Source organism: Patiria miniata, unplaced genomic scaffold, assembly GCF_015706575.1.
Source record: "Patiria miniata isolate m_02_andy unplaced genomic scaffold, ASM1570657v1 HiC_scaffold_5, whole genome shotgun sequence".
Classification (NCBI taxonomy): Eukaryota; Metazoa; Echinodermata; class Asteroidea; order Valvatida; family Asterinidae; genus Patiria; species Patiria miniata.
The window spans coordinates 9,588,578-9,611,789 of NW_024037072.1; the positions used below are offsets into that span (position 1 = coordinate 9,588,578).

Sequence of the window (23,212 nt, forward strand, 5' to 3'; positions counted from 1 at the left end):
CCGGAAAAACTAACAATTTCAAATGTCCCGCGCCAAATTTGTCAACCATCTCCCACAATGCACTGGGAAAAAAAGGACTCTCCGTGGCAAACTCATGGTGGCGCACTGCATTGAAAATCGCCCGAATTGACTCCTATGCAGCTTGCCAAAATAAGAAATTATTCTGATCACCTATGAATAAATAATGTCAGTAAATCCCCATCGATCATTTTTGCTTTGAAGATAAGCCAGTCAAAAATCAATGAATGTAGATTTTTGGAAACTCAAATCTTGGCATTGGTTTCAATCACAACTTACATGTAAGCAAATTTGATTGAATATATAACATCAGCTAAGCACGAAACACCTGTTCCATTTCAAAGTGCACAAAGCAGTCATTATGTTCTGATATTCAGTCTGCTGTTATCTGTTAAGAAACAGATTGAGTTGGGTGATCAGAAATCACTATAAACCTGTCCAATATACAACATTTACGTAATAGAGGAACAAATAATCACGAGATCTATTACTTGAGGGGAAAGACAGCAATAATTTTTGCATATCAATTCTAATATAGCCACAGATTTTACAAGGTCATAATGCTGAACCGAAACCAACCCCACAAAACAAAATGGAGTGACTCTTTTCATTAACAAGTGGACGGATCCACTCCGACATTAGGGGTGTCATACCTTGAGCAGGGACTTCTTGATATCTTTAACCAGCATACTTCCAATGACCATCTTCTCGCAATTTGTCGTGATTTTACCCTTGCCGACTGTCAGAAGCACGAGGGAGCCAGTGGACAGGGTTTTGGCAGCAAATCGGTAGGTCAGATGTTCTGGGTCACTAGCCGGAACTATCTGCACATTGGCGACCTCCGCGACCCTTGAAATGATGGCCTTCTCATTATTGATGGCGTCTGGAATGCTGACCTTGTCTGAGTTCTCATTCATACCAATCAGCTTACCTGATAGGAAACAAATGGGAACAAAAATGATAGTTAGTTGGGTTCCCAACATAATTCCACATTTCTATTTATATAACCACTGACATTTTCCTTGAAGCGCTGGTTTAAAGTTCGTATGTACATCGTCTACTGTCAAACTTCAACAGACTATTCCATAAGCCCAACCCACTTTGCACATGGGCAGTAACATGTGGTCTTGACATGACATGTTCTAGCTGCGTGTCATATGTATTGTTCGTGATGGGCTCTTAAGTTAACATTTATATGTTCACAGCAATCTTTCCAGCAATATAGGACCAAGGAGTGTCAGACTCACTCTGTTCAGATTGGAATTCTCTCTCACTGATGCTGATTGGTTGTAACAGCTCCCCAACAGGTGCCTTGATGCTAACGCTGAACTTACGACTTTCAGTACTGCCAACAAAACAAACAAACACTGCAAGTTAAATTTTGCGCGATCCCCCTGGCATGCTGGCAGTATTTATACAGTCAGTTTAATAGTAAGCACACTAGATGACCTTTGACCTCAAATGTCTCAAGTCTTCTTAAGTCCCCCTACCCAAAGATTATTGTCACAAGTTTGGTTGACAGTGATGTTTGACTTTTCATATGAAAGCACTATATAGCTACCCTAACCAAAATGGAACACACAGACACACAGCAGGCACACACTATCGCAAGATCCCACTTTCTTGGCTAAAGCCAGGGGGATAAAAACCAGAAAAATAATTTTGACAGTAGACCTTTCCATTAAGCCCTGCCCCACGAGGTTTTGATCAGTCACAGCCACCAATTTATGCCCAACAATAGCTTTGTTTAAAGTGTGTGGCTGCTAACTCTTGTTTTTATTGCCATGCAGTAAAACAAGCTGTTTTCTTCAGGCAAATACTAGAATATTTGTAGAGACTATAGAACAAAGTTAAACATACCAAATTTCAAAGTTGGCAGGTTGCGTGGTGTCTCCATAGTCGATGCCTAACGTGACCGAGACAGATTTACCCACACCTAGATTGGTGACTTCAGGGAACTCATGAAGCTTCATACCGGACGACAGCTTGCTTTCCCCTGAGCAAAAGATGGGACAGAAAGAGAGAAAATGATGCAAACGTTTCATCTTTATTGTCGTGTTAGAAGTTTTCACCCATTTGCAAAGAATGCTTTGTACCATTTCAGAACCATCAGACCATAAGAAACAGTTAAAAATACTTGTATACACGCTAATTATTTCATATCTTCACATACAATCCATTGGATAATGCTTTGCTTGATGTCAACTCTCCTGATATCAAATACACTGTTAAGGAAAAAGAACATTTTGTTCATTTGTATCCAAAGTTTTCTCCTTAATATAACCTTAGAGCAAATGTGAAGTGACTTTGGATTCTAAAACATTTTTTATCGGACTCTAAGTATGTTTGACTTTTCCCATTTCACAGAATGAAAATTTGTCACGTATGTCACAAATTCATGATGCAGTGGCATTGATATGAAGTGAATGCAACAGAGAAATGAATACGGAAACACAAAAAATAAAGATGCAAACATCAAATCTGAAAAGTAGTTTTTTACTCTTAAGTCTATGTTTCATTTATGCTGGCATACATGTACAGTGTTGCAAATGTTTTTTAATGTCCCAAATTACTCATGTACAGAAGTGGCTCCCCATTTTCCTATACACAGAAAACAAACAATAAGCACCCATCAGGTTTGCCTGAGAACAATTCTGACTGACCTAGTTTAATGGTTTGAATCACAGCGTCACTGCTGTTGGTAAAATTGAGCTCCACAGACACCATGGTGGCTGAGTAGATGCAGACATTGCGAGTGAAGCGGTACGTCGCCGCCAGGCCCTGGCTATTCATGCGGTTCAACAACTCATAGGTTTGGGTTGGAGTAAACATGGCACTGCTAACCTACAATGGGAAAATATGACAAGATGTGGCAGAAAGCTCAGTTATTATGTCAAGTTTATGATTTTCTCACAATACTTTAGTTCAATATAATATCATATAAGGGTGTGAACCCAGTTGAAAGATCATAGTCTTCGTGTCCCCAAGCAAGCTGCTTTTCTCCAATTGCTTTTCTTCAGCCAGCAGCAGATGACTACCTGTGAGGACAGAGTGAACTGGTATGTGGTAGTTGGATCCAGAAATAATTGGTATTAAATTGTTAATGCTTATTAAGGGAATCTAGAGGTTTTTGTAGATGGCAATAATTAACATTCCTTCTGGAAAGTTGGTGCTTATAATGTTTTTATCACAGTGGAGCATCGCTTTAGTGTCCACGCTGGAGTCTCAAAAAGATTGTCCGGTAAAGCGGTTATTTGTTTCTGCGACTTTTGGCCACCAACTTTTGGTATACATGTAACTGTACGTTAAATCGGGAACCAAGGATATGTTAATTACAATACGTTATAGTCTGTGTTTATGAAGGCGCACAAGGTTAGGATTTCTTCTTAACATACCGTCGTTCCTGGTGATTTGTCGCTGATTGACAGCCCTTGCAGATCGGTGGCTAAGGCCGGCGTCAGGATTCCGCCACCTAGTCCGGCTCCGGATGCCTGCACTGGAGGACCAACTGGCACAGGTCAGGCACCATACACATTCATACGCACACCGCCACAAGGAATACAAAGCATGCACAGGGAAGAGGGTGGTGGTTGCATGGTGGGTTGCAATGGAGGAGCGAGGGGGTAAAAAGAAAACACCGGGTGAAACCAGGGTTACATGTCAGGCTGGTGATACGGCTATGTCCAGAACAGGCACTCTCTACAGCTATGGCTATGTGCTACAGTGTATCAATGGCTACAATTGAAGCCATAGCTATTAAATACCTGATTCAGACACAGCCTAGGATGGGCTAAATCCCCAAATGTAACTACAACACAACTACACTGCTTTGGCTAAATAACATTCCATGTCTTCCATATTCATGAGCCTGTATCGACCAATCAAATTCCCTGAATGAAATGAATTGATTAGGACTGGTAACTGTAAGAAACCACTCATTCTAGTCCTACAACAATGTCAAAGCACCAGACTAGCAAAGGACCAAAGGTTGAATTTCATATGAAATGACGGCCTTCTGTAATTTTACTGACTTTGTAACTTCTGTTTGATTGATTTTTAATACAATGTGTAGATAGAAGGAGAAGTAATGGCTTCCCTGCTTTGTCTTTACCTGGTTCATATATGCCAAGGGCATAAATATGTGCTCGGCTGGTTTTAAACCGGTTTTAACCCTAAAAGGGCCGGGGGGGGGGGGGGATCCGCCCCCTCCTCAACTTTTTCCACGATAACTTTGAAAAACATGCTCGCGACCCGAGCTGTTCTGACTTTATAGCCTCAAGTCTTGCGCATCTTTTGATACCAAAAACAAAAATTCGGACAACAGGTTGCTCCGCAGCAAAAACTTTTCCTGTGCTACAGGCCGTGAACACTGAATTTCTCCACATACATGTACGTAGTGTATACAAAGCAGAATTACCATTCATGCATATGAATTAGCAATAATTCCAAAACCCTTTGACCTATAGTCATGAAATTTCTTGGCTGTGAGATGGTCAAAATAACTCAGCCCTTCAGTTTTAGGGTTAAACAGTATGTTTAAAACCAGCTAGGGGCCTGGACGTGGATAATGGCCCAAACCAAAGGCGAGGTCATTATCTATGTCCAGGCCCCCAAACTTAACAAGTATTTTTCAGTCAATAAGTCAAAAATTCACAAATTTCCAACAATTTCGTTCGACAACTTTTCTTCATGTTTTGTGAAACACCCCTCTGGCCAGGTCTACGGGATTTGCCTCGCACATATAGTGCTAAGAATCTCCTGATATGGAAATTGTGTGGGCGTTGGGCATGCTGTGCAATGTGGCGCAGAACGCAGTGGTGTTTTACCGGCGATTTTAAACCACCCACATGACGGTCTCTCGACCAATAGGAATCAGTAAACTGTCTCCGGTATTCATGAATGTAGATTGAAACCCAATTCCAATGCAATGCACACTTGTACCAACAGTTTCATGAATAAAGGTATGAGCAAAGATTTTTCAGGAAAAAAAAGAGAAACAAAAGTTCAGCAGCATTACTGGGCATATCTTTTCCATCACCACTTTGCATTTCTAACATCTACAGCACTAAACATCGCTAACTATGTAGCAAATCAAAGTAATTTGACAAACTAAACAAATAACACTAGTCAATGACATGTAAACAATAATCACTAAATAACAGCAAGTAGAATTTTGAAGTGATCAGAACATTTAATTAGTGGACATTGAATGGTACACATATTAAAAATTCCACTTCTCAAAACTGACCAAATCTGAACAGTTGGCCACTCAAAACAATTTCTGACATTTTTTTCTTCAGCAAAAAAACATTATCCCTTCATCTCCCACAAAAAACTTGATGGTCACAAAAGATAAAGAATAAGGCAAATAAGTTTAAGACTTCAAATTTAGTTTGGAAATAACACTGAGTGTGTCCATGGGCAAGACACTCAAATGCAATTGCTTCTCGCTCTCAAGACAGAAAGAAGGTTGGTTGCTCTCGTTGCCGGCAAGACACTTACTTGGGGCTTCTTTAAAATGTTCAAGAAATATTTGCTGATCCGAAACACCAAGAGATTGACTTGATGGATGGTTAAAAAAACCTCCACAAACTAGAAATATACTTACTGTCATCGAAATTAAGAAGCTGCATATTAGACTGGCCGTCTTTTCCTGCATCTTTTTTGCTTCCTTTGGTCTTGGTGGGTGTGGCTTTTGGCGTGGCCTGGAGAAATAAATAATATAATACTGACAAGTGCTTTCCAGTACATATACAGTTCACACATGGGGCAACAATGCATACGCAGACTATCGCATGGTAAATGCCAGGAAGCTGTAAACTCACTCCTATAGCTCTTCCATGCTATCAATTATTTTGTCAACTTCCAATTTCATTTTGAGTTATCATCAACTACTTACCCTCAAACCATGCTATATTTCTTTATTAAGAAAAGTTATTTATTTGGTTTTCGTGTCAAAAGGTATTAGGTTAATCCAAATAACACAATACAAGAATCAAACATATTTGTCGGAAGTTGTACCTTCTTGACTGGTTTAGCCGGCACATCGCTATCTGAGTCACTCTCCTTATCACTCGAGTCATCCGACGATGAGTCACTCTCGCTACTCGATGACTCACTGCTGCTTGATGACTCTTCCTCTGAGGAGCTGGAGGTACCGTCACTGTCACTCTCTGATGTACTGCTGCCGGACCCATCGCCGGAACCAGACTCATCGCTGCTGGCTTCTGTCGGGTAACGTGTACGAATTGCAGTGAGAAACAGTGATCAAATCAAATATTGGCTTGGTCTCCATATTCAGCTTCATGAGATTTTCAGGTCCGACTTTAGAATAAGTTCTGTTGTATAGTACCACCGATTCGCTTGGAGTCAGTACACATATCGCGCTCACTTCCCATGGCATGGTGGGACATTGACCAATAAGAGAAGAGTGTTGGCTTATGAATATGTATGACATGTAAATGAACTGAATTGTTGTCTTCTTGTATCTGTGATGGACTTACCAGAGCCAGAGAGTTCCTCAGCTTCTGAGCTGCTGCTGGAGTAGAAGGACTTGGACTTACGAACTGGCTTCTTCTTGGAGGACAACTTATCGTTGCTGGCCCAGGCGTGAATCTCCTGAAAAATTGGACAACAAATCATAGATGTCACCAAAGTGTAGAGTCAAAGAGCCAAAGTATTATGCGTCTGCGTCACGCCTAGACTGAGATACTCACGATCAGAATTAATTTGTATGTATTCTAACTTAGAATTGGAATCATGTCTCCACTTTTTTGGAGGAATAGATTCCCTGTGGTGGCCAATTCTAGTTCCCTAAACGATAGATTCTAGAAACTTCAAAACAGATGTTAGGCAGTAAATGATCAAGACGGAGATTACATCTTTTAATGACCTTGTATTAAGTTCATCACCGCTATACTTTAAAGAGGAAAGGGTGTATGTGTGTATGTGTGTTCACGAGTTGTTCAAACGCGTTAGTGATATTATGGAAGTTTGTCCCAATTCTTTGATCTGGGTAAATTTGGAAACAAATCCTGAATGAATTTATGCCTACAGGAAGGAATCAAAATTAATTCCAAAAATGTTGGAGTTGCCCAAATATAGTTTAGTCAATTTATTCTCTTACACTTGTTCCACTACACCCTTCAAAACACTTCAATGTTCACTGAAAGAGAATGCCCTTCGTTTACTGCTTGGACATTACTACAAGGGTGAGCAGCCACACCTCCAAAGAATGCCAAGCTGATCCAATAACCCTGCTCAATCCTCCAAAATCAACCAGGCAGTTTCGGAGGATTTTGGAGGATTGAGGCTTTGTATTCCATTGTTGTGCCACTTGATTTGGGAAGATGCATTGTGTCTAGGTCTTAAGCTGCACATTATGTTGTTAATGCTTAGCTAGGAATATTACACATAGATATCATCTGCACTGCTTCTGGATTTCATCGGCAATTCCTCATTGTATTACAATGATTGTTGGAGTATTTTTCAAGGATTGAGGCAGTGGTCACCCCTCCACTGAAAAAAATGCAAGAAATAACGGATGATTTTGGAGTATTGAAGCTGAATCCAATTTTTACACGGTGGCAATTGGAGGATTCTGAAGGGTGGAGGACGGATCTCAGCCAAAAGAACCAGGTGGCTAGGGTTAATAAGGAAATGAGCACCCTCAAAATAACTAATATCACTCTTGGTTTCGCCCAGGTGTGAGTTACCCATCAAGGTGTACAAAGTGTAATGAACCACATCACATCAGACAACTGTACCAAGTCTAGCTCCCTACCTCCACATTGCGAACCGTAGGGTCTGGCATGACCTCAGGGAAGTCTGGTAGCTCAATGTAGCCTGATGCTCTGGCATTGATGATGTGGGACAGGGAACCCAACTGGAACTGGTCACGGTCTAAATCAAAGAAAATGAGAGATTTTGATTTGGGAAAAATCGGTTGTTTGCACTTCATTGGTCACTGAGTATAACCTACACATTGGAAGCCGCAATTAGCAATCAGCATGAGGTGAAGAAAAAAAACAAAGCTGTGTTTCTGATCAACTGGCCAACTATACAAGTTTGGTCGTTCATAGGGTCAGCAATTTTTGTGATTTTTATAGTTTTTTTAATAAAAAGAAAGCCCCAAAACAAAAGCGGAATAAGTATGCAGTATTAAAGTACTTTCATGTAAGCATGGTAAAATCAAAATACTTCAAGTACATACGCAAACACACGCATGTTTGTTTTACATACGCTATGTGGACATTCCTTTGTTTTCATGTAGTTAACAAAACTCGGTATAAAAAAATAACTTTACCAAAACTGTAAAAACTCTTTTAACCCAAATTTTTTTTTTATGATTTCCTTTAGTGTTTCTCTTCATTTTGCCACGGATAAACCTAACCCAAAAATGCCTCTAAACCTGTTTTCCAGAGAGGGCGAAACGTTATGTGGACACGGCTTAGTCCACATGACGTTAACACAACCTACATTATGTGGACATCTTTTGTTCACAAGTCCACATAGTGACTGTAAGACAAACTCTGATATACGCATACAATTATTTTACTGTAAGTATACTGCCTACTAAACAACCTTATCCTTAATAGCCTATATGCCATTCCTATTTTGACAATGTTACTGGAAACACACATTATATTTTGGGCCTATCTATCAACTGGGAAACTCACCCTGACACCACGCCATGAGTAGGTGTATGGGATTTGCCTTCTCAACACAATGAATGTCACAATAAAGTCCAAGCGTTCGTTATTTTCAACTAAGTCAGTTGCACTGCCTGTTACCGAATCTAGTTTTCCCGATGGAAGCTGTTATTGAACAGGTCAGCATGACCTCGATGACGCCCGTGACTCACCCTTAAAGACAGACTCCAGGACCGGGGCGGGCTTGGGGGCCAGGAAGATCTTCTTGGCGTGTTTGCTGAGGGCGCCACCTTTCTCTCCAGGGAAGATGAGCTGTCGCAGGAAGCGAGCCCTGTCCCGGATGTCGTAGTTCTGGTCGTACTTGGCCAGGTTCAGCACGTACTGGAACAGCAGCTTGGTCTAGGAGGTGACAGATTGGACATTGAGGGGCAATGAGTTGGGGCTTTTTTGGTCACAGGAAAAAGACATTATTAGGGCCCAGCAGACCTGTTTTCAATTTCAGAAAATTGAAATTCTGTTTCAACCATGAAAGGTGCAGGAAAAAATGTTTCCTTGCTCATGCTGCCTCAGCAAAGTATAAATACTTTTGCTAAAGAACAAAACATTTAATTTTCAAAACTGCCCAAAAGCTGTACATTATGCTTGGAATCGAAAATGTTTACATATTACAATAAATAATACTTTGGTGAAGAGCACTTTTTTGGTTCCCAATATTTTGGATTTTCTAGTGTTTTAGAATTTCTCTATGAGCCCAGGGAAAGTAACTTTATTCAGAAGTTTTCAAGTTGTGTTTTAAGCAACCTTTTATGTTATGTTCTGGTGGCAACAATTTAAACAGAAATAATACAGCTCTATGGATATTCCTTGATAAATCTAAATAGCTGACCTGTTTAGAGTTGGTCAAGTAGAGCTTGGCTCCTAGGTTCAGGATCTGCAGCTTGACAATATCCTCCTCATTGGTGAAATCCTTGGCCATCTTACGCAGCACATCGGGGGCAATCTTGGGCACCCTGTCTGAATACTCACCAATCAGCCACAGGATGCTGGCTCTCGCCATGGGAACCTGGTTTTTGACAGACACATTTATTTATACACCTCGAAAGTTGAAAATTACTGCATTAAAACATTGACCAATTTTAACAAGTGCATTTGGCTCATAAATATTCATGAGATGTAATTTACTCCCATGCTACCAGCACTCACCGTGATGGCGTCAGCCAGTTTGGCCATATGACGAATGATCTCCTTATGCTCCGTGGGATTCATCTGCAGTAGCTTCTTGATCACGACCACACTCTCTGCCACAACAGCCTCTGCAAAACAAGTACAAAGTTAATTACAAACTTCAAAATATCTCATAATCTGCGCAGGGGTATGTCTATCAATAACTATCTGATTGATTTACCATAATCCTTCCAGAGGTAGATTCCCAGAAATAAAGTTACCTGTAGTGATCAGGTTATAATAAAGCTATAAAGCTCTCAGTCTTCTACAGAGTCCTTGACAGGGATGTAAGTGGGCTGAACTTTTCTTACTAAAATTTGACATTTTCAGGAATTGCATACAAACATGTAGGATGTCAATATGCTATATGGAATTGATCAAAAGCTTGTAAATCCTGTAATCTGCCTTGAGCTATGAATGAGTTCAATCAAAATGCCACCTCAACAGACTGAGCACAGAGTCTTTGTTGGTATGCTTGTAATGACCTACCGTCTCTATTGGACATCAATCCCATGAGCCCATTCATACAGGAATCAGTCACTTCTGAGATGTTACTGGCACACCTGCCTATGGCCTGGATAGTGGCTGCTACAAAGTCCTTGTCAGAACTGGTCACGTAGGTCTGTGGAAAAAAATAGGGGGAGGGGAGTGGGAAGAAAATACATGAAAGTTGTAAATATCATGACTATGGGTCTGTTAACATTAGACGTGGTTTTCAACCTCAAATTCCCTGTCTGAAAATACAGTAGCACTTTGGCCATCAGTGAGCATTGAATTTTTGTAACACTTCTCTCAGGAATTGTAGATTTCAGACGCCTTATGTCATTTTTTTTTCACTTATGATATGGTCTTGACTTTGAATGGAACAAATTCACCAACTAAGTAAATGTCCGGCTTGCAATATGCAAATACATTCATTGAACTACTTTATTATTGCAAGGAAACTTGGGCCAAAAAAAAGAATAGTTCTGCTTCCGGTTACCCGACCGACCCTATTTTTAGGCTGCGACCCTAAAAATTTTATCGGCAATTCCAAAAAAAAAAAAAAAAAAAAAGATTGAATAAATAAAAATAAAAACCTTATGTCTTGTCTGTCTTCACAAAATACCTCTCAACAACCCTTTTGCATCAAAAAATGCTTGTATTTATTGTTTTCTTACTTACATTCGCTTTTTTTCCAAAAGAAACCTCCGTTATTTTTACAAATTCGCTTCGCGATTCAACTACTTCGCAATTCGATGTCTATCATCACGTGCGTAATAAGCGCAATGCGGCGACGACTGGTTCCCGCCGCGCCGCGCAGGAGCCAATTATGAGAATGCGGTAACTAGTCTGTGCACGGCTATGCGATCGATAGCGCTAGGCTATGCAGGCGCAGGCACGTGCTCTGTCAACTGGTCGGATTCGACATCGTAAAAATGCCAAGAAAGACATCGTAAAAATGCCAAAAAAACACCGATGGAGAAAGAACATTTTTGCAAGTTAATTCACAGATTTGATATAGCTTGTCTGTGTATGTATTTTCCGTGCTCAAGAGTTCATTTTGAGATCGCACTACTCGTATTTGGAGTGATACAATGCAGCGTGTTTCCCGAAATGTTCGACCCGTTGGCCGCGGGCACGTACATGTACAGTGCATCACACACTTCGGAGTTTTGGCCAGCTCCCCTTCTTGACTAGCGTTGTGCATATGGGGCGAACGACCTGAATTTTCCACAATTTTTTTTTTACGAATTATCGAACGTAAATATATTGACGATAATTAAGGTAGGTTTTATTCACTTTTTGTGGCCATTTTGTGTATAGCTTTCGTAGTGCAATGGAAATAGTTCAGGCTAAAACTTCGCATATAATTGAATACCCCATTCAATCTGCATAAAAAAAAATTGGCAAAAAAAAAAAAAATTCCGACCGACCGACCCTATTTTTGAAAGGCATGTAATCGGAAGCAGAACTATTTTTTTTTTGGCCTTAGTATCAATTATAAGGAAATCAACCTGTGACAACACAGTTGTTTTTCAGAAGAGAAGCATAATTTCACACTGATAACATTAATACCAGTGATTATTATAGCAGTTATTACTGCAGCAATAAGCCATAACAAATTAGTACCAATTAAAAATCGTTTTTTTTTTCATTTATTGGTCATTAGAGAAAACTATACTTACATACATGTATAAGGGATTATTGGGTACAGGGAACAAAGAACAATAGGGAACAATAAGACTCAGGGAGTAAATCCATATAGGAATATCAAAGCCACACATGGGGAACTTTATGAAAATTGAAATATTTAAAGGAACAAAAAGAGAAAATGTAGGCAATGGTAAACAGATAATAGAAACAATAAAGCAGTACCTGTAGCTCCCTCAGAATGGTGGCAATGCTCGTCTCCCCGGCGATGTTGGTCAGAATCTCCAGCTTGAGGAGACGAATGTGGGTCGGGTCACTAGACCGGACGAAGAAACTCTTGAGGAAAGGCTCAAACATGCCACGACGCTTGGCACTCATGGTAGCAACGTTGCTGAGAACAACCGACTGTACCTCCCTAGCAAAGGAGTAAAACAGTGGGACAAAATCAACCGGTGAACAGGTTGGAAGAGTGCCTGCTGCTAGACTTGGTTTGCTGTTTCACCATTAGCACTTCTGTTAGATTGTATCACACGATATTTAGACTTCAAGGAACCCACCAAACCCTAGTGCTGCATTGGTTTGGGGCAGTATGGGGAGTAACAGGCTGGGTTGTTTAGGGCGGTACAGCATCACTAATGGGCATATATATATATAAATGTGGATTCTTCTATCAATCTCAACCCTTCAAGATCCTTGGAAATCTAGGAGTTTGTGTTTTAGAAGACAAAGCCTAGCAACTTTCACGCTAAATGCCCATGAAAGTTTCAAGTTTACCAAATGTTGTAAACCTTCTTAATATTTTGAGCACTAAAGTGACATTATTAAATATCTTTTGGTTATTATTATCGTATTTCTGTACCTGTGACTTCTCAGCAGTCTAACCAGTGGCTTTGCAATCATTCCCACTTCATTTTTCGGGGCCAGATGGTGATACATCTGAGCCACGGCCATCACCACCTGTAAAAAATAGAAACCATGCTTTTTTTGTAAATAAATTAAACTTTAATTTCCTGATCTAATTATTTGAGTCATTTATTTCTGCTTTCCTTACATCACTAGTAGGTTTCCCCTTAACTGACTTAATTTGCATAGGCACTAATATACTCCGTACTTGTTAGGCAACATTCACAAGCTAGGTCAGGAAACCCACGATCTCCTGCTTTACTATTCTCATCAGCATCATTCAGCTGCTCTGCAGGCGACTGCAAATTTTTCCCAACAACTACGGCCACTGGCAAGGTTGACAAATTGTCTTGGTTGAAGAATATTATCCTCATCCCCCAGTAGGTCTATGATATATTTTAGATTTAGATTGTGGAGTGTCATGGCCTAGCAGGTGGACACTTGTGCCCTTGAGCAAGGCACTTAACCATTATTGCTTCATCCTTCGGATGGGACGTAAAGCCGTAGGTCCCGTGTGTTGTGTAATCCGATGCACGTAAAAGAACCCAGTGACACTTATCGCTAGGAGAAGGGGTTTGCCCCGGTGTTTCTGGTGTATTTAGGAGAAAGGAGTATTTAGGAGATGAACCAACCAAGAACCAAGAACCAAGATAAGTTGTTCTAGACCTCTTGATCACTCAACCATCAAGCTTTAGTTTTATAATGGCAATCCCTTGTCGCAACTATCGACACATTTATAAATCCTTATTTCTTTCCCAAATATTAATAAGCATCACAATACAGATGTTTGTATTGTAATGCTGTACACTGGCAGTCCCATGTCCCGACTATCGATACATTTATAAATCCTTATTTCTTTCCATTAACTTTTATTTTATTAACATTTCCCGATAAGATTTTGACTCACAGCTGAATTCCTACTCTGTAGGAGGGGCTTGACACTCCTGAGTAGGAGGCGGTGATCAGCATCCATCACATAGGGCTTCTTGACGGGTTCTTTCTCTTTCTCCTCATCATCTTCATCATCATCCTTATCGCTCTCTGATCCGTAGAAGGATTTCTCCTGCTCCTCCTGAATCATATCCTGCAAATGTAGTGAAAGTCATTTTGTATAAGAACAGAACACATTTTTAAATGGAGGCTATACACTTCAAGGATTTGAGACAGCCAATGGAAAAAGTGAGATGATTTAACTGGCATCAGTCCCATGCTTTCTACAGAGAATTACACAGTGGTGCTTTTATAGCACATTACAACACACATTTTTTTACCCAATTCATTGTGGCCACAAGATCAGATTTCTGCAACAGTTTGACACACCTCTCAGGTACACATTCACATTCCTGGGTGGACACAGGCAATTGTAGTAAAGTGTCTTGCCCAAGAACACAAACACCATGATCCTCAGTTGCAAGCCCATATATTATCACACATGAGTCAAACGCTGTAACCATTGGACCAGATGCGCTACAACATCAAATCCTCCATTTGAAGTCCCACTGGACGAAGTTCAAATATCAATCTTTTAAACCGTTATTCATTTCATTATCTCATAGGCCATGGAATGGAATAATTTTATACCCACAACTGAGCTCTTATTCACTAAAGCATGCAAGTCTTCAGTACAAGTTAGACAATTATATCTTGTCACTCAGCATACACTTTGTTATGGAGAATTGCTTCGGCAGCCTAGCTTTAAGATTAGAAAATAATACACCAAGAGATGCCTAGCCTGGCTTGTAATGAGATGCACAGAAGGTATTTGAAACTTACAGCCTTGTTAGGATCCAGAAACTGCGTCCTTGAGTATCTGGTCAGCATGTTGATAATAACAATCTGACCCCACTCCTCCACGTCAATCAAGAGATTGCACAGCTTGCGGAAGTTCTTATGGATCAGATCAATGCGGTCTGGACAGACCTCCTCAAAGGCATTCACGACACTGCCTGCAACAAGCTGTGGGAAGCAAGTACATGGATTTAGTTATTATATCTTACGACATGGTTTGAAGGGAAATGGTGCCCATGTACTGGACCTCAGGTGTTGGCTGATTGGACGACCTCCTGAAGTGAAGTGGAGGAAGGTGGTGGAAATCATCCCCTGCGAGAGACGACTCCTTGCTTGAATAAACCATGCTGTAATTGTTTTAATATACCTCATATGTGAGGCGCTGTGGTCAAATGAGACAAACTGGGCACAGGCTATGCTGGAGAAAAAAGCAAATTCAGATTTACTGATACTTGTAATCATGAATATGTGAATTCCATATATTTTCAAGAACTAGTACAAAAATAATGGAATGAAAGTGTTTTTCATTTTCACTACTACAAAACAGTCAAAATTTAAACAACTTTTTCTCAGTGTTTAACTTTTTTGACGTTTAACTTTTTTGTCAATAAATGCAAGCTTTTATCAGCCATAACCTTGTCAACGGAATGTCTGATTGAAGTGCAACAAACAGTTTGGTAATGAGAATTTTATTCTCTTTTCTAATACCCAGAAACCCGTTTCGACCTCTGCCCAGTTCTGCCTCATTTTACCAAAATGTCTCACATATTTTTAGCGGGATGATCAATAGTTGACAAAATTCTGTGATAATCCCTCCCTTTTGTTTTATAATTAGTTGAAAATAGAACAAGTATAGAGGAACCAGTCTACCAGCCCCTCCTTATACAAAACAGTAAACAAGCGTGCTTCAACCAATAAGTGAGGTGTCCATAAGATAAAGGTTTAAGCTGGTACCATGTGACAAATCTCTTTTGTGAGGTTATGAAAATAACCGGGGAGGAATTCAACGTTTCGGACGGTATACTCTGCCCGTCGTCAAGAGACTCTGCCCGTCGACAGTGACAGTCTCCTGACGACGGGCAGAGTATGCTGCCCCAAGCGTTGAGTTTCCCTCGGTTCTTTTCAGAACCTCACAAATTCACAAAAGAGATTTGTCACATGGTGCTACTGTAAACCTTTATCTGACAGCTATCTCCACCATGCAAACCTTCAAATCTGAAGTGCGGTGTCCTTCATGCAGAATATTTGTACAAGGTGACAGGGTATCTTCTCTTAATATTCATGCACAAAGTGCACTGTTGCAAAGACGACCTCTACAACACAACACATGCTTATATGTGACGATTAACCATGCATTGCTATTGATAGTAACATGGTGACATCCTCATTCTTGTACGTCTTAGATTTAAAGGACGCCCTAGGCAAGACTCACCGTGGTCTTGTCAGCCAGTAGCTTCTCAATCACTTCAATCAGTTGATCCTTCTGTTCTGGATCCAGACTTGAAAACAGAAAAGTGTCGGGTAGCATTCAATATCAAATTCTCAAGGTTCATTAATGTGTACCAATACTCATTGCATTAAACCAGACAACTACCATGGCATACAGCAAAAGACAAAAAATAAATATAAAATAACAGTGTCCTCAGTAGTGCCTCATGCCAAAGATAATGTCAAAAGCATCAAACTTGCAGGATGCATTCATAATCTATGGCAGTTTGAGTCTGTTCATTTGTACCTGTATAGTTTAGGGATGGCATGGGCTGCAGTCTTCCTGACGTATGGCGACATGTCGTTCACGCTTTCCTTGATGGCCAGCATCATGATAGGTACAATCATTGGCACACGGATGCTGGACAGAACCCGTAGGGCCGAGGCTCGGATCAGCTGGTTGGGATCCTGACATCAAGAAATGGTAATAAGAAATGGTAACAAAAGGTAAATAATGAGGGATAAAGACACCTGGCGTGGCGTTGTGAACGAGATCTCGGTTGCGACCTCGTGATGATGATGATGATGATATAAAAAGTAATATAGACAAATCTGGTTACTGCAAGTCAACAGAAATAAAAAATTTGAATTAAAAAAAATAGGGGACGTTTGTTCTAATTTCTTGAATCATTCTGTTTTATCACATAATAAAAATGTTGATAGACTGTAAGGAGGGACACTCAGGAAGGGGCAGTGCTACTGACAAATGCTCCAATAACAGTCAAATGGTCAAAATTTGTAAGATAACTGTGTGCTGAATCCAGATGCTTTTTTATCCATGCACAGTGAGTGTGCATGGATAAACTGCAGTCACTCAGTTTCATGGCCAAACACAGAAATCGCACAGTGGATTTGTCAATTGAACGCTTTAGTCCCTGAACAGCCCAAAACTGCCCTGCCTGTTTCTCCTCAAACCGCCCAACACTGTATGATTCACAGATTTATTAACCCTAAAACAATCCTGATATCCTCCATTTTCACACACACTGGAATGGTATTCAAGTGTAAATGGGTTGTGGGCCACTTGGAGGCCTGTATCACCTCAGTGTGAGCTCCAGGAATATGGTGGCTGTGACTTCCAAGAGTACCATCTTATAACTCCCTCTATGTAACCATTGAGGAGTAATGTGTGAAAGGAGTTTATAGACAATGTTACCTTCAGTCCTTTTTGGAATGTACTGATGGACAGCAGGGCTAAGTCTTGCTGCTCCTCGGCATAGCGCACCAGGTACACATACACCAACTTCTTGACCTGTATACAATAATAATAACACAAACAAAAACAAGAGATTAACTGGGATTTGAACATACAACCTCTAGGGTAACGTAATGGTTTTCTACCCAACCCTCCTTTTGTTTGATCAGTCACAGACAGGCAAAAATTCAATCCTGTTCCCCTGCCTTGCCTTTATACACGGACTAGTCACCAACAGTCAGATCATAATTCTGTGGCAGTCAAATTCCATCAACAGACAAAAGCAGGTGACTGGTACGCCCAGCTGGCTTATCAATCTCCTACAGTCAAAGCATAGCTACATCAGGTTTCATAACAATCACAGCCAGTCAATCCTACTTTATGAAGGCAGGGAGCACTCAACTGTTAAAAACAGTCACTTGATTTATGTTGACTGCTGGGCTGGCCTTGTTGAAATTGCCAGCTAGAGAAGGAGAGTCGTCCAGCTATTAACCCTAACCCACCTCACTCCCCCAAAATCCTCCTGGTGGGCTTGGAGGATTCTGGAGGATGGAGGATGAATGGTGATTGAATCAAATGAGGATTCTGGAGGATGGAGGATGAATGGTGATTGAATCAAATGAGGATTCTGGAGGATGGAGGATGAATGGTGATTGAATCAAATGAGGATTCTGGAGGATTGAGGATGAATGGTGATTGAAGCGCATGAGGATTCTGGAGGATTGAGGATGAATGGTGATTGAATCAAATGAGGATTCTGGAGGATGGAGGATGAATGGTGATTGAATCAAATGAGGATTCTGGAGGATTGAGGATGAATGGTGATTGAAGCGCATGAGGATTCTGGAGGATTGAGGATGAATGGTGATTGAATCAAATGAGGATTCTGGAGGATGGAGGATGAATGGTGATTGAATCAAATGAGGATTCTGAAGGATTGAGGATGAATGGTGATTGAATCAAATGAGGATTCTGGAGGATTGAGGATGAATGGTGATTGAATCAAATGAGGATTCTGGAGGATGGAGGATGAATGGTGATTGAATCAAATGAGGATTCTGGAGGATTGAGGATGAATGGTGATTGAAGCACATGAGGATTTTGGAGGATTGAGGATGAATGGTGATTGAAGCACAAGAGGATTTTGGAGGATTGAGGATGAATGCATTTCGAGGCAGGACTGTCTGATGATTTTGAAGGATTTGGCGTTGGTTATCCTTCATTTAAACACGAGTGCAAAATTTTGGGATGAGGAGGATTTTGGAGGATTGAGGATGAATGCATTTTGAGGCAGGATTGTCAGACAATTTTGAAAAATTTAGGCGGAGTTGCAAAATATTGGAGGATTTTGGAGGATTGAGGATGGTTCTCAGCAAAAAGGGCCTAGGGGGTTATTAATGTTTGTGGTCATCCAATCTGTCAATAACTTACACTGCAGCCATATTTGAGTCATTTCTTGTTTGTGTGTTTGGTTCCACAGGGATACGCATGAGTAAACCTCTTGTGCATTTACTATGGCTGAATAAAAAAATAACCCAAAACACCTCAAAGATGGCTGCTGAATGGAAAGGGTGTGTACATAAATCAATCTAACTACCTCTATATTCTTGGAGACAACGTTCTTGACAACAGCAGCGAAGAGGTCTGATGCATCCTTTCCCTTTGCAATCATCTGAAAAACGACCAAAAAGTACATTCAATGATGAACGGAAATCACAAACTTTACCGCTAGGTTAATTTTTATTTCATAAGGTGTATTTCTTTCCTTTTTCATGTGGAAAATAGTACTTTTGCTACAATATAAAATTATATCAGTTTCAATAGTTTTTTTTAGGTTTATGTGACTGAAGATCTACATGTATAACCCCCCCCCCAAAAAAAAGGGAAATACTGACCCCAATAATTCTCTTCATGGCCTCCAGTTTCAGGTTGTCCTTGCTCCCATCAAGCATGGATTTTAAGTCTTCATGTCTGCAATACAAAAACACATCCATCATTCAAATTTAACCTTGATGAAATCTCATTTGAAGTTTTCATACATCAAGGGTTAGGCCAAATAAAAAAAACATGTTTAGCATCCTGCCTTTTTGAAAAGAAGGAAGCGGGAGGCCCTTTTTAAAATTTTTCCTCCAAAATGGCCGCCTGACTGGGCTATTTTTCAAGATGGCCGCCAGTTCTTTTTTAATTGGCTGCCATTGGGCTCAGGAAATGACATACCGGTACCAGCTTTATATGGGCTAGACGCAACAGGCAAAGAGGCTAAAATGATGTCATTGTTTAAAATTTATCATTTTTCAGTTAAAAAAAAAGGAAAAAAGGAGGCTACCTCCAAAAAAGAAGCGGGCGGGGATGCTAAACATGTTTTTATTTTATTTGGCCTTACTGCTCCTAGTCTTACTTGACAAGTAGTAACGTACTGTACAAAAATCATGAGAGATGTTAGCATAGTTGTGTATCATACGTAACTGCGCTTGTAAGCTTGCTTGAGTTTTCTTCTTTTCTTGAAAAATATGCTGGAGTCACTGGATTTCTTTTCAAACAAAAATTTAATGAACACAATCAAAGGTAATATTTTGAGATCAGAAAATCCAGATAAAAATGTTATTTTTTGTAATTGAAAAAATATTGAAATGGATATTGAAATAGACATGCCCTTGAATTGTTTTGCAATAGATTTTTGTTTCCTCGTTATATTTACAGGGTTTTTTTGTAACGGGCAAAACCTACTTTATTCCGATTGTTGACGACTGCAACCCTGGGGAAAAAAGGCTTTCAACTTTCACAGTTTCAGGTTGCAACATTCTTTCCAATGTCACTTTTTAGGACATGTTATCCCTCTCTGATGGTTGATGAGTCATTGTAAAAAGTAGTGGCGTACGTATATATGGAATTCTTTCCCGAATGTTGTATAGAATTTAGAAATATTCAATTCAACAACTAAACGTCAGTGTATTTTTTCGTTCAAACTTCAATGTCGCATTTAAAACTTAACATCTTTTACACAGGCAGCTAGGAAAACAGCAATTGAGAAAGCAAGTCTATTTTTCGATGTGAAACTCGAAATTTTATGGCACGGAAATCATCTTAACATGCTTAGGCCTAAATTAAAATACGAAGTGCCTATTGTTACGGCAGCCGTTGTTTAGCGCCCTCTACAATACGTTTTTGATGCACACGCAGCTTTATAATTATTTGTTTCCCCATGTTTTAGCGAGCAGTGCGACGGCTCAGTCAATAGAGGGTAGGATTTTGCACCGCAAGGTTGCGGGTTCGCATCTCAGTTTTGCACTCGAATTTTTTTCCTTTTCTAACCTGAGGCTTTGGAGGATTTTTTTTAAAAGGGAAATAAAGTCCGAATTTCATAATGTTCAAATTCACTTTTTTTTCCTTCTAATTTTATATTTTCTTCTCATGTTTTTATAAAAGTTGCAGTCTGCCGTAACGATAGAAAATGGGAAATGCGTTACGGCTGCCGTAACGATAGCCACTGCGATTAAAATAAGTTTCCAAATTTCATTTTTCCCCCCAAAAAAATATCCTGCAAATGGAAAAGTCAGGTCAAGATACACGTGAAGCATTTTCACATTGAGAAGGAAGCACTGGTCTACGCCTTTCTAAATATTCAGCCATAAGCTGACATTATCATTGACAATCACTATGCATGCATGTTTTGGAGGCCGGCCTGTGTGAGTGCAGAAGCGCAGCGCTGCGACACCTTCGAAAGTGTCGTAAATACAAGCCAAACCATTAATAACACCACGTTTAACACGCCCACGTAGACATTTTTGTATGCGTACTTTTTGTAGTCGGCAGCAAAGAATCCGCCACTTGCAGGGTCGCTGGCGACATCTGGCTCCATGGGGCCAGTTGACGGGGTCTTCTCGTTGGCATAAGACCGCTGCTCGGCCTGGCTGTGATGTGCCATGGTGCTCAGATTCTCGTAATCCTGTGCAGAAAAAGCGACAAAATCACGTAAAAAAACAGCTGCACACAACACCACCGCCGCACCGCAGGACCGAAACTGCAACTAAATATTGTCAACCTCGTATCCATTCGTTCGTGCAATAACAACATTCAAAGATGCACAAAGTAGACGTGCACCATACATTTTGGGAACGATTTAGTTTTACGTCATCAACTGGATTGATTAATTTTAATCGTTTAACATCAAGGAGACCTTAAAGGGACTATCGATTATTGGGACTTCAACATTTCTTTCTCTCCTTGGGGTACAGTCACACCCTAGGCTCCACGGACAGTCATCCTCCAAACATGCAACATCACCCGTCAATTCCTAAACCAAACCATCTAGGTCCACCGAGACCTAGATGCCGAAACCTCCCCGTGACCTCCTGGTCCCTAGAGGTCAGTAGAGGATGTTTCAGGAGGAAACTACGTACCACTGATCTAGCTCCTGGTGCATCATCACCAGCGATGGAAACCTACAACAGACAAAGTGGCTAAACTGCTTTTCTTTGGACTAATAATATCATAGTCTCGAAAAATGTATTCCGCTTGGATACTACTACTACTAATAATAATAATAAAAATAATAAAATTAATAATAATAATTAATTAATTAAAACAATCCAAATTTGATTTCTATTAAAAATGTACAGAAACATATTATAAAGTTATAAAAAAAAAACTTAAGCAAAAAAGGCAAATTTAAAGATAAATTTTAACATGAAAAAAATCGTTTGATTCGTAATTCCTCCATGGATAAATTAATTAAAACTATTACATCAGAGGCTAAATGAAGTTAATTATACTTAATCATAATGGATTTGGTTACGGCAGCAATAATTGAGAAATTATTTTTCCCTTTGATTTTGTGATATGATTGGCTAGTTTGTAGCCGGGTTGTTTGGTTGTTTGATTAATTAATTTTTGGAGAAAAAAACCTTCAAACAGAACTGACGTATACATGCATATATGCCTTTTCATACACGTACATGTGCAAAAAGGCACGTTTATTTTGCACATGAATGACCCACGATCCGCCTTTAAATTTACAATTAGACGTCACGAGTTACACTAACGCGCATGCTCAGTACCGGTTCATAACGATCCGCCATTTTCCCGTGACAAGTGGTAATCGAGCTATTTTCGGACGCCAGATGAAAACACATCTTAAGATTTTCCCGATTCATCGTAGAAGCTGTAATTGTATCACTGGGCTCTGAAGCCAGAATTTCGGACGATATCGACGAAATATACTATGACAGATTTCGACAGCAACCCATTTGCTGATCCCGAGGCCGCCAATCCTTTTCAGGTGAGTGTTGCCGCTGCCGTTGTTCGCCGCCGTGTTTTACCGGCGTACGCCGCGCGCGGTGCGGTACGTGGTATATATGGATGTCGGACGCTTCGCCCCATTTCCACGTCGCCCCATGTCACTTCGCCCCTAACCACTTCGCCCCATCCCTACTTCGCCCCATCCCTACTTCGCCCCATCCCCATCGCCCCATCTTCGCTTCGCCCCATCCCCACTTCGCCCCATCCCTGTTTCGCCCAATGTAATGATGTAGTATGAAAAAGGTGAAGGCTAGGGGGGCAGACCAAATAAACTGCCAAAGACCCCAGATAATAAATGCTCCCAATTTTAGAAACTTAGGAAAAATACAAACTCTCTGATGAGGTGCTCGAGACACAGACATGACAGATGAGAGAAATGATGGCTATATCCCATTCCGAGACGCCTCTCCTATTGGCTTGTGAATAAAATCATCAGCCGATGGATTCAAAAGAATCCGTAGGTATGGGTCAGTGAAGGAACTCACTGCCTTGAGGAAAATGTTCCGTTCACTCT

At 40.4% G+C, this 23,212-nt stretch overlaps 2 protein-coding genes across 7 annotated transcripts in view; one reads left to right on the forward strand and one right to left on the reverse strand.

Annotated features, from left to right (window-relative positions):
* Positions 1-54: 54 nt before the first annotated feature.
* On the reverse strand, positions 55-22,703 carry LOC119740825 (AP-3 complex subunit beta-2-like). 4 transcript variants are annotated; one of them, XM_038216267.1, is made up of 24 exons: positions 22,458-22,703; positions 21,198-21,346; positions 19,296-19,371; positions 18,998-19,072; positions 17,362-17,457; positions 16,453-16,613; positions 16,150-16,216; positions 14,703-14,885; positions 13,837-14,013; positions 12,886-12,983; positions 12,252-12,441; positions 10,383-10,515; positions 9,873-9,982; positions 9,556-9,732; positions 8,882-9,068; positions 7,802-7,920; positions 6,522-6,636; positions 6,040-6,245; positions 5,627-5,723; positions 3,414-3,526; positions 2,682-2,862; positions 1,879-2,014; positions 1,266-1,363; positions 55-949 (listed from the first exon to the last, which is right to left on the reverse strand). In XM_038216267.1, exons 1-24 carry the CDS (start codon positions 22,551-22,553, stop codon positions 666-668), a joined length of 3,324 nt encoding a protein of 1,107 aa, XP_038072195.1. In that variant the 5' UTR covers positions 22,554-22,703; the 3' UTR covers positions 55-665. The 4 variants fall into 4 exon arrangements, with proteins under 4 accessions (XP_038072195.1, XP_038072193.1, XP_038072194.1 ...); XM_038216265.1 differs by having other exon boundaries at positions 6,040-6,242; positions 22,443-22,575; XM_038216266.1 differs by having other exon boundaries at positions 3,414-3,514; positions 22,443-22,575.
* LOC119740827 (secretory carrier-associated membrane protein 1-like) overlaps positions 22,544-23,212 on the forward strand; it is a 33,949-nt gene continuing 33,280 nt past the window's right edge. For 2 of the 3 annotated variants that reach the window (XM_038216269.1, XM_038216268.1), the window contains exon 1: positions 22,544-22,678. In XM_038216269.1, coding sequence (XP_038072197.1) covers positions 22,622-22,678 — 57 coding nt within the window. In that variant the 5' untranslated portion in view covers positions 22,544-22,621. The remainder of the gene's footprint in view (positions 22,679-23,212) is intronic. The other variant, XM_038216270.1, reaches the window with a different exon arrangement.

Bases quoted from the DNA above. Each gene is read 5' to 3' on its own strand.
- LOC119740825 (XM_038216264.1), bottom strand. From the start codon at position 22,553: ATGAATCGGGAAAATCTTAAGATGTGTTTTCATCTGGCGTCCGAAAAT. The intron at 9,069-9,555 runs GTCAGCTATTTA...GTCACCTCCTAG, and splicing joins ACTTGACCAACTCTAAACAG to ACCAAGCTGCTGTTCCAGTA. The intron at 2,863-3,413 runs GTATGTTAAGAA...TTCCCATTGTAG, and splicing joins ACAAATCACCAGGAACGACG to GTTAGCAGTGCCATGTTTAC.